The sequence below is a fragment of the Ascaphus truei genome, chromosome 1, assembly GCF_040206685.1.
Source record: "Ascaphus truei isolate aAscTru1 chromosome 1, aAscTru1.hap1, whole genome shotgun sequence".
NCBI classification, from domain to species: Eukaryota; Metazoa; Chordata; class Amphibia; order Anura; family Ascaphidae; genus Ascaphus; species Ascaphus truei.
The window spans coordinates 456587558-456599605 of record NC_134483.1 but is presented as its reverse complement, the minus strand read 5'-3'; the positions used below and the strand labels follow the sequence as shown (position 1 = coordinate 456599605).

Genomic DNA, 12048 nt, shown 5'->3' with positions numbered 1-12048 from the left:
CTATAGCTCCACACAGCTCTTTAAAATTAATGATTTTTATTGTAACAATCCTAAATGTCATTTTAAATTCTCTTTGATTTATAAAACATTGTTTTGATCCTTGCTTATATTAAGCCCTATAATTAGTACTTAAACATGAAGCTTTAATTGTTAGTTCTTAAAATTGCTTTAAAAAGTAGCCAGTTTTTTTGCTTGCGTTTTAAAGCACATAATAAATTGCCTTTTAATGTATAATGCCCTCAGACAGGTTGTGCCATTAGGTATTTTGATTCCAAATTCTGATATTCCAGATTTGTAGGGCCGCCAACACAAATATTTGGGCGCAGGACAAATGTAAAAAGCAAAACCAACCCCACCCTCAGGTATGGGCCTGGAAAAGAGGTGGGGGAGACGGTCTAGGCCTGGGAAAGAGAGGGGAGAGTGAGAAGTTAGGGGCCTGAAAAAGAGGGGGGAGGTATGGACCTGGGGAGGAGGGATGAGGGGGGGAAAGGTATGGGCCCCAAGGAGGGAGAAGTATGGTTCTGGGAAGGAGGGTGCTTGGGGGGCGGTATGGGACTTGCAAAGAAAGGGGGGGAGTATTGGTCCTGACAAAGAGGGGAGTGGTTAGAAGGTATATGCCTGGGAAAGAAGTGGGGGAGATCTAAGCCAGGGAAAGAAGGGTGCGGGAGAAGGTATGGGCCTTGGGAAGGGGGGAGAAGGTATGGCCCTGGGGAGAAGGTGTGGGCCTGAGGGAGAAGTATGGGCCTGCAAAGGAGGATGAGAAGGTATGATCGTGGGGAGGGGATTGATATGTGCCAGGCAGGTGAGGGGACAGAAGGAGTTATGGACCTGGGGGATTGGTAAGGGCCTGGAGGAGGCGAGATAGATATGGGCCTGTGGGACAGGGAGGGCCGCAGCAGAGAGGGGAGCCAAGAGTGAAATAGGGGGTGGTAGGACCATGTGGGCAGTATAGGGGCGCCGCGTGGTCCTTCCTGCAGCCTGAGTGGAGCCAGCCTGAGTGGGCTGCTAGAGACCTGTGGAGGGGCCACCTGCTGGTGCCCGCAGATGAGCTACTAGAGGCCTGTAGAGGGGCCTGCATGTGGGGGCCAACGGATTTGCCTGATGGAGGCCTGACAGGCAGGTGAACGGTGCCAGGGTTGCCACCACACCGGGTTTGACCCAGAGACTACAGGTTTCGGCCACGTATCTCCAAGCTACGAGTTTACATCGTAGATCTCCAAGTGGCAGCGGAATATCCCGGCATCCTCTTGCCATCTCCCACTGCAAATCAAGTCAGCATGGCTGCGCGACGTGAAATGGTGCCGCGTTGCCATGCCAACGGGATGCTACATGATGTTGCGATGTCACATGAGGCCCTTTTGCCATGACAATGAGACACTCTGTGACATCACGCGGCATCACGTTGCAAAGACAACGTAGCATCACGTGACGCCTCGGTGCCATAAGGCGACCCGTTGTCATGGCAACATGACACTGTGTCACGGAGTGTCTTGTTGTCATGGCAAAGGGCATCACGTGACATTGTGCAACCATGTTGACGGGATTTTGAGGGGAGGATGCCGGAGACGCCGCCCACAGCCGAAATTAAGATAAATAAATATATATAAAAAAGATCAATCTAAATTTTTTTATCCGGGTTAGCCTTCAATAGAAGTTGGCAGGAGGTGCAGGAGGGGGCTTTACATTTTTGCGTCATTAGCTGCCCCCCCATTCAGCGTTGCTGATGCTGTTAACAGTAATAGAAAAAGTAAAAGTATATTAACCAAAGATGTTTCATGATGTATTTTGTTTTACATTTTCCATTCCTAATAAAAATACTGTAGGAATAACCTCAATTATTAAAATTACTGTCAGTTCCTGTGTCTTATGTTAACAAGTATGAATTCGACATTGTGGACCTCAGGTGAAATCATTTCATTTTTAATGACACGTTTAATCTTTTAATATTACAAAAACAAGCAATTTTTAAAAAAATAGTTTTCTTTCTTTTTTTTTTCTAGAGGTGAAAGAGAAAGCAAGTTTTCTCACCCCTGTTCCTGGAGGTGTGGGACCTATGACTGTCGCAATGCTTCTGAAAAACACTCTAACGGCTGCCAAAACGCTTATTCACTAGAAACATCTCTAAATATTATCACCTGGGGGTAATTATTAATGTCTTTCCAAACTGCAAACCTGGTGCAAATAACAACACCAAATGTACCTAACACAGGATACTGTTACATTTAATAGTCGTTTTGATTTCATTAGAAAAATCTAGTGTACTGTAACTCTGGTATTGCGTCAGTATTTCGACATGTCAACTCTTACTGTCAAATCATTTCTGTAAGTGTCACTAATTTGGCATCAGCCTCAACTTCATAGACTTTAAAGTCACTGACTAATAAAAAAATCTGCACCACATTTCACTGATTTTTCGGTCTTTAGAGTATTGTGCCATTTTTACTGCCAACAGACTTTAATAAATAGCCCTCTTGGTTTTACTTATTTGTAAAAATTGTCACAGAACATTATTTTTACTACAAGATATTTATTTTTTCATTGCAAAATTATGTTGAAAGAAATCATTTACGCAATATCAAATATGAAATGAACTGTGTATTTCTGGTGCAATAGCAATAAACTGTAATCGCCAAAACTGCAAAAAAAAAAAAAAAAAACCTTTGTTAAATATGTGTAACCCCCCTACTTTTAGCCCCTTGTCACTTACTGGGGCACACGTGGCCGACGGTCAAATGGCAGAAATAATATAAACACAGTATGGGTAATTCACTTCGTTTACTATACACTTATTAAACGCTGGCACCTTGGGATCCTCTGTTTAGATGGCTGGGCAGATATCCAATTGTCTGGGAGAGGTCATTATTTTAAACCCCTCCTAGATTCAAAGGGATTACTGTGATGTTCGTACACTCTTAGTATTACCTGAGTTTTTCTGTCACATGGTACCTATCATTATATATCTTTAGGTATCTTCAGCTTTCTGCTGTTATTATTGATCATACATCTGTGATTTGGAGACGGTTCACATTTATGTTTGTTTTTTAAATTGTATTACTGTTTTGTCTGTCTCTGACCATTGTTATACATATGTAGCCCTTGTACTCCCCCCTAAGTGAGATTGGGGGTACACTATAAAGATGCTACTGGTGCTGCCTTTACCTGTTGGCTCACAGGAAGCCTAAGTCTGCGCCACGGGGAGCCTGGGGTGATACAATTAACGTCTCGGTGCAGCGCCTGCACCTGAGAGGGATCCCAGTGTAGCAGGAGACGCCCCTCACAGGACTCAATGACAATTATCACACACTGGTTATAAAACAACAATTACCTTTACTGGCACAGGAATAACTCTTAACGGTTCTAATGATCACTAATGGTCACTAATAGGTACAACTACCCACCAAGCCTGGATAGAGCACGCGGGGATCTCATAATTATAGCAAAGAAGATTTCATCAGCGTGATTGGCGGCGCCATCGGTTTGAATTCCGTATTGCGCCGTCGCGCTTGGCATGCTGGGACATATCCGGGTTACAGCCCTCCATTCTTACAGGAGACGGCGTTCTCATCAGTAACCGCAAGCACGGACCTGCTCGAGGGTTAGCAAGGATATCAGTTGGGTAAGGCAGCAGTCTGGGAGATTACGTGAGTTTACGAGCGGCGCACCTGCGGACGTGTCTCTTCGTATCTCTTTCATCTACTCTGTATTATAGCCCCCGATCCGGTTTAAGGCCATTATATGCTACCTTTCCTTATTACCTATCATCATTATATATTTTTTCATTTGCTATGAGATCCCTTCCCTTTTGGACTGTACATTGGCCGTAGGTTTCACACATTGGCTATACGTGGTATTGTAGCATCGGACCCACTGGGGTTCACTCCCCATTTTTTTCCTCTTGGTTGCCAAACAGGTAATAGCACCATTGGTAGTTCCTTCCCTGGTACAGGGGAACAAGGGCTACATTTATAAATGTAGCGCACTTTTCCCCACCCCCTGGGAGATAATGCGTCTACGGTGTGTGTGTACGTTACCTGTGGCTCGCAGGAGACCTGAACCTCCGCCGCGGGGAGCCTTTGGTGTACCTGATTCGATATGTGACAGCGCCTCCACCTGCGCGGAATCCCAACTATGTGGGATAACCCTGTGCAGGACCATATACTGTATGTACAACACACACTGATGCAACAAAACAATAGCACTTTGCTGTTGGGCATATATGCAGTGACAAACAATGAGAATAATAATACTACTGGTTACAGCTAACCATACAGCCTCGCAAGGCCTTTTCCCACCACCGTGTTACCCCACACCGTGTCCACAATATCTGACGGGGCCCTCGGGCACTCAACCACCCTGGTGTCCACAAGAGTTTGACCCCCACCCCTACTGTGGTCAGCGCTGCCACTATGGTGTGGGTTACTTGGTTGGTGCACTTAGTGATGTAGGTACCACCCGGGGGTTCCAGCACCCGGGCGCGCCGACAAGGAGACCAATGGGATACGCCGATCCAGCGATGTCATTCGCCTCCGCATGGGTGGTATCCAGCTGGAGTGTCCCACGTATAGATAGTCTTTATCCCTTGCAGAGTTTTCTGGTCCCAGATCATAATCCTCAGGGTTGCACAGCGTTGCAGCTGTGTCCCTAAACACAAGCAGCTAATGGGGCAGTGTCCCTACCTAAGGGCCTGTCCCTTAGCAGCCACAATCTTAGTATAGGAGTCGAGGCCTAGCTGGGGCCTAGGGGAAATGTCTGACCTAGTGCAGGAATCACAGACCCCTGCACATACCTCTTACCCCTATCCCGTCCCCGCATTGACTGACTCGTGGTGCCAGCGCGCAAAATGTATCAATCCTAGGTGCAGGGGAACCTGCAATCCAATTGGCTGGTGGATGCACATGACTTCCTGTAGTCCGTCAGCATCATGAGAATTGTAGTCCCCGCAGGAGCCCTTCCTCAGTGGCCGCTGCTCCTCCTGAGCTACTGCGCATGCGCAACTATACTGCACGTGCGCAGCCAATCGCAATATGGCGGCGCCCTGCTATGGGCACCGCCGGGAACCTCCGGCGAGCCTGTCGATGCCACCACAACCGCTGCATGCACACTCTGCAGCATCCCCCGCTACCTCTCTGTCAGCAACGGAGGTAGGGGGAAAGGAGAAGGTGGGGGGGCCAGGGGACCACGCTACATAAACATACTGTACTTATCCAGTGGCGGATTTGAAAATCTGCCGCCCCATAGCACTTAAATATACTGGTCGCCTCCTTGGTGCTTCCCTACTTCTCCTTCTGAACTGCAGTGTCAAATGACGCCGCCGACGTCACCAACGCTACGTTGCATGGCGTCGCATTGTTATGGTAACGCAACCTCATGATGTCATTTGATGTGTTGCCATGGCAACGAGGCACCGTGTCATGTCATTTGACGCTGCAGTTCAGAAGGAGGAGGGCGGCAGCAAACAGGCAGCCGCCACAACTACGTGCCTTCCCATCAGACCCGATAGGCCAGAGTTCGCGGAAAATGTATATGAGCAGTGGTCGACAAATCACCAAAAAATCTACTCGCCCAACAAAAAAATCTACTCGCCACCTAGTACCAAACGTGTGATGCCTGGGCCAATAGGAGCTCGCCACGATGTTAAATCCACTCGCCCGGGGCGAGCAAATGTATAGATTTGTCGAACACTGTATATGAGGGTGCCAAATTTTGCCGCCCTAGCCCTGGACCTAATGGGAAATCGGCCACTGGTGGAAGGGAGTATATGCTTGGACGGCCACTTCGGACTATATTGAATTACTCCCTACAAAGGAAGGAACCCCTTAATAATAACTTTGACTTTGCAGAACCCCTAGTCCCTTTAAACTATGTAATTAAACATACGATTGCCATGGCTGGGCTTATACAGATGTAGCAGGCGTTATTGCACCCACTTTGCGCGTTAACCCGTCCTCTTTCGCATGAGCCTAATGTATTTACAATGGCAGTTCCTCCCGCTGGCATGTTGTGAGTGTCCCACTGTAGCGCACCATCGGGAGAAATAACGCCTGCTACATTTGTTCTTTTAAAGTAAGCCAGTAGAGTTCTATTGTACTGTATAACATCAGTGTAACACTTAATAACCTTCTAGAATCATAAAATTAAATAAATGAAGGTACAGTATTGTGTTTTGAAGCGTAAAATATTCCCATTGCCATTTTTTTCTCAGAGAACCTCTGGCAATGTCCTCCAAAACCCCAGAGAAATCAGACTGGAAACCACTGAATTCCAGGTACAGCACAGTACTTACTGGTGGTTGGACACATATGGAGCTTTTCTTTATCAAAGTCTCCCAGCTGCCAGCAGCCCTCGTCTTGACCACCAATAGTAAACTTCCTGCTCACCATAAAGTATTTGGGCAGTTAAAGCACAGCTTCCCAGGTTATAGCGCTTCATAGAAGATATTATTTAACTGAGAACATACATTTTTAAGTAATACTGAATTGAATATTACAATTACAGATTATTGCCTGTCATTTTCAAGCTCAGAGCATGAATATATGAATGACTGTAAGCATGTGACACTTGTTTTTGATGTTTTGGGATCAAGGGACAAGAAGGATCATTCCTTTTTGTCATTTCATTATTAATACCAGTTTGTGTACAGATATGTGAATTTTAATAATAACAATAAATACACTCAATGATTAACTATTTGGTTGTTTTGCCTTTCATTTCAGCACATTTCTAATGCCATATTTGCTTTATAAGATGTTCAGATTCAGTAAATCAGTGGCAGTCATGTCCCTATTATCTGGCTTAATTCAAACGTGCGGGGAAACAGTTTCAGGCGCGGAGAAACCTGCTTGTGCACAGACACACAATATCTTCAAAGTGCAGGTCTCCTCAAAGACAGAGATACAAAGTAGAGCTCTAATCACAAGTTCATTTTGAAGTTCTCCATTTAATGTGACAGCCAAGAACAGTGGAATAGCAATGTTTTAGGTCCATATGGACCTTTCATCTGGTCATCCTTATTAATTGTATAGTTCTTTAAAAAAAAACATTTTCAAGTATGTCCTTACAGAACAGCATGAGGAACTGAATAAGCTGGCAGAGGCTTTGCAAGACCTGAGCAAGGGTTACAAGGAATGGACATTTAGTGCTAAATTGGAGTCCATGGAAAAGATGGCAAGAGAAAGCTATTTGCGTAAACGCTCTGCGACTGTCGCCATACAGCCTGCCTACAAAGAGAGGATCAACCGACGCAGGAGAAATCTCATAACCACACGTCAGTAAAAAGACTGTTTTTGGAAAAAGTCCTCCTCGAGCGACTGAGGAGTGCTGATCTCAAGCACCTTCTGGAGGAGATGGCACAGTGAATATGTTTGTTTCTGTTCTGTTACACAATTGCCACCTTTGTGAATATCTGTCATGTAGCACGAAAATGAGTGCTCATACCTGTAGTAGAGAAAAATGCTGAAATGGCGGTTCACAGCCGTCGGTTGGGATAAGATCAAAAACCAAGCACAATTAGCAAAAAAAGTAGATTTTAATGTGCACTACAAATCTTCAAACATGCCACAAAGTCGCTCTGACGCGTTTCGTCCTGACAATAGGACTTTGACAAAGCATTTTTCTCTACTACAGGTATGAGCACTCATTTTCGTGCTACATGACAGATATTCACAAAGGTGGTTATTGTGTGGCCTTTGTCAAAGTCCTATTGCCAGGACAAAATGCATCAGAGCGACTTTGTGGCATGTTTAAAGATTTCTAGTCCACATTAAAATCTACTTTGTTTGCAAATTGCGCTTGGTTTTGATCTTATCCCAACGGTCGGGTGTGAACCGCCATTTCAGCATTTTTCTCTACCATTCGGATTCTGGGCTGGAGCACGCCGACACTGCACACAGATCACAAGCCTCTGGATACAGCGTTTGATTGGCGTTACGGACGTGTCAATTTCGTGAGTACTACACCTTCATTTGCTCTCCGTTTGTGTTTAGGATGCCAGGATTCAGTGAGGGTAGTGGCGGAGTTAGTGGTTTGATTGTCGTGGGGCACTCTATTTAGTGGGCTTACCAGTTCGCTTGCATCTCTCTACCACATTATAGCCCCCGTCCTGATGTTAAGTCCATTGGACTTACAGTGTAGCTTTCTTAAAGCTTCCATGGTTACGTTGGCTTGATCGATGACAGGATTTAGACTTTATTTACTGCACAGTTCTCCCCTGCATATTTTAGAGCATCGGTTTTTTGGGAGTTTATTCTCCTTTCTATACATCATACCTGTAGTAGCTCTCTACCCCTCGCTTCCTTTAAAAACAGACCACTTCCACTTCTTGGTTGACGATTAATGTTCCTTGTGGAGCATACATGAGATACCTGTGAGCTATGGTAATAACTAGATTAGCTACATGTGTGAGCAGCTTAAAAGTAGGATGTGTCAGTGATACTGCCTGTAAAAGGGACTTATCCCAGTTTAAGAAACTATCTAAAAAAATCCAGCAGGGATCTGGTTAAGTGCATTAGACGATTAACCAGACTCCATCTGGACAATTAAATCGGTAAGAAAAGCCTCCTTTTGGAAATAGGAGAGAGATTCCTGAGTTAACAATTGGGCTGACACAGGAAAGCAGAGAAGCCTGCACACAGACACTGTCTTGAGCACAAAGGTGTGCTGAGATCAAGACACCCAGACACCTATATTTCCTGGACACAGAGGACCCAGGAACCTGCCAGAGACTGACATGGAGGGCCACATGCTTAAGGTACCTCCTGAGACTTTTGGGTAAGAGGCTGGTAATTGGAATATCCCTCCAGTCCTGAAGATAGGGGCTGGGAAAGTAAATTAGCCCTTACAAGGGGATAGGGGTTTATTTGGTTGTTTTTGTATGTTTTGCCTGGATAAAGGAACAGGCTCAATAAAGCCAAGAAATAATTTTACCCTAATTGGTCTCCATTATATGAACCTCTGCACACATCTCTTAAACTGTCCATCAGCTTGTTTAGCTCACACTGTTAGAGCTTCAGCCTAGAAAAGCAGTGGTTGTAGGTTTTAGTCCTGTTTGGTCTGACACCATTCAAGCCATTATTCTGGTGCCTCAGACTTATCAACTCTATATAGTTGGTATGGAAATCCATTTAGGATGTGTGGGATGGGACTCATTTAAATATACTTTGCATAGTCATTAGCATATCTCCCAGCCAGGTACCTCAGGTGTGTACTCCTTTTTCAGCACAAACATGTCTCCCTAATTAATTTGGTGGGACATTTGTGGGGATATTTATACAACTGGAGACACTACTGAATTGAATGTCTCTGTGTCTCCTTTTTGAGACTGATCCGCAGACCAAAAGATTCGACAAATTCAAATCCACAAAACAATATGTCCATCTCTACACAAAGTTTTAGCAAGCGCTATTAAGTTAACTGCATTAGGCCTTAGCCGTAGCCTGACAGAAGTAGGACCAGATGCATGAAGCTCCGTTAAATTAGGGCACATAACATCTGGTTACCTAAATAGGTAATGGACATTTTTCCTTTAGTTTAATGGTATCCACTAAGCTTATTATATGCCAAAAAACACCTGGGAACCAAAAGCATTCACATATGTGTAAATGCAGTAGCGGGAACTGAAAGAGCACATAGACGTCATAACCAATACAATGCACTTGTGCATTGACAATCAGATACCAGTAGAAAATCCATTTTGCTTTCCAATTAACATACTACTGCGCTCCAACCATATTTCACATGTGCATTACCTAAAAGTAACTCCCAGGTACACGCCAAGTTTCAAATAAATAAATAGCAAGTTTGGAAGCTATTTTATGCTAACGATAATAACATGGATGATGAGGCTTCTAGCTCTGCTGCTGCTAAAGCCTCAAGGCTTAGGAGCATCAAATTCACTGATAATGAGTTGGATAAATTAATTAATGGGATAGTTGATAATCATCCTAAAGTTTTAGAGTAGAGAAGTACAGTACAAGGTCATTAAGCAAAGAAAGGTAGTGTTTAAAGTGAGACATGTCTACATTGTATTTTGTATGGAGACACCTGCAGGGTTCCAACTGCATTCAAGGGCACAGAAACTTGCGGCTACCGATTATCGTAGGCGAATATATTCAGTGCACCACCAATGGCATGTGATGAACTAAAATAGCATAAATAACCACACAATAATTTTCCCGGCTGACCGTAGCCGAGATGCAGACGAGGTGCATTTCAAGAGAAAGCATCAATTATATTACGGAATACTTCCCTAATTAAGACATTGACATAGTTTGTCTGTGTGCTTATACAGTGTTGAGAAAAAGTTTGTGAACCCAATGATAATGATGCAAATTCCATAGTTTTTCCATGATAACCTTCTTAAATCAAAAAAATGTTTCTTAAATATCGAATAGGGTTTATATTAACCAATTCCATGTTTTTGAAAAAAAATTACGTATGAATTAGACAAACAATGAGTAATTAAGAGTCAGGATATGTGCAAAAGTAAGTGAAACCTGGTTTTATCAGCTAAATTAAAGGGGATAATTAGAATCAGGTGTTTAAATAATTAGGTAGATCTTCAGGGGTGAGTTTGGAAGGACCCACCCTATATAAGGGTTACCTGTAGAAACATTGTGAATTTGGTCTTCACCATAAAGGTGTTTGGAAACACGTCATGCTACGATCAAAAAAAATCTCTGAGGATCTCAGAAAAGCACTTATTGATGCTCAGCAGTCTAGAAAGGGATACAAAGCCATTTTTAAGGATTTAGGGCTCCACCAATCCACTGACAGACAGATCACTCTACCCTGGACCGGTTGTCCAACAAAAATCTCTCCAAGAAAAAAACAGCAAATCATCCAGGAAGTCACATGGGACCCCAGAGTAACATCCAAGAATCTGCAGGCCACTTTTGCCTTGGCTAATGTGAGTGCTCATGACTCAACTATCAGAAAAAGACTGAACAAGAATAGTGTTCATGGAAGGTTAGCCAGGAGGAAACCCCTACTCTCTAAAAAGAACATTACTGCCGGTCTGAGCACGTGGAGGATCCACAAGACTTCTGGAACAATGTCTGAACAGACGAGTCAAAGGCAGAACTTTTTGGCCTCAATGAGAAACTTTATTTTTGGGAAAATCAAACACTTTGTTCGAACAGAAGATCTCATCCCAACCATCAACATGGTGTTGGAAGTGTGATGGTTTGGGGCTGCTTTGCTTCCCCAGGACCTGGATGACTTGCCATCATTGACACAACCATGAATTCTGCAGTGTATCAGAAGATTCTAGAGGAGAATGCCAGGTCATCCATCCGTAAGCTGAAGCAAAAGTGGGTCATGCAGCAAGACAATAGTCCTAAACATAGAAGCAGATCTACAAAAGAATGGCTGCAGAAGAAGAAATTCTGCATTTTAGAATGGCCTAGTCAAAGTCTGGACATAAACCCCATCGAAAGTTTGTGGCAGACTTGAAGCGAGTGATCCATGCAAGGAAGCCCTCAAATGTCACGGAGTTGAAGCCATTCTGTAAGAAGGAAAGGGCCAAAATTCCCCGAAACCTATGTGAGAGACTGACCAGCAGTTTCAGGAAATGCTTAGTTGAAGTCATTGTTACTCAAGGGGGTGTCACCTGGTACAGATTCTAAAAGTTCACATACTTTTTCAGACATGGATATTGAATGTTGAATCAATTGTGGATACATAAATGTTGAAAAAGTGTCAGGATTTGTGTCATTTGTTTGATTAGGTTATCTTTTTTTGGTTTCGATCTTTTTTTTATTGATTTTGATTAGGTTCTCTTTATCTATTATTAGGACTTAGACTAAGAACTAATCGCATTTTAGGTTTGAAATATGTGAAATATGTGAAAATCCTAAGGGGTTCACAAACGTTTTCTTGCTACTTTGTGATATACAGTAGTTCAATGTACTGTTTTGAAAACATATCATCACTAATAACTTTATAAATTATTTTCTTCTTTATTATAGAAGACCACACCAAGGCTCAATTTGTAAGACAGGCATTAATTGCTGTATTCCCACTGATTAAAAAAAACCAGGAAACCTGATTGAA

At 43.5% G+C, this 12048-nt stretch overlaps 1 protein-coding gene across 2 annotated transcripts in view; it reads left to right on the top strand.

The window, feature by feature from the left end:
• Window positions 1-12044, top strand: part of MTHFD2L (methylenetetrahydrofolate dehydrogenase (NADP+ dependent) 2 like) — a 197573-nt gene extending 185529 nt beyond the window's left edge. The window contains exons 8-9 of one of the 2 annotated variants that reach the window (XM_075565482.1): window positions 2001-2141; window positions 11964-12044. In XM_075565482.1, the coding sequence (XP_075421597.1) occupies window positions 2001-2113 (113 nt within the window). In that variant the 3' untranslated portion in view covers window positions 2114-2141; window positions 11964-12044. Of the gene's footprint in view, window positions 1-2000; window positions 7404-11963 lie in introns of those variants that run through there. The other variant, XM_075565473.1, reaches the window with a different exon arrangement.
• The last annotated feature ends 4 nt before the right edge of the window (window positions 12045-12048 follow it).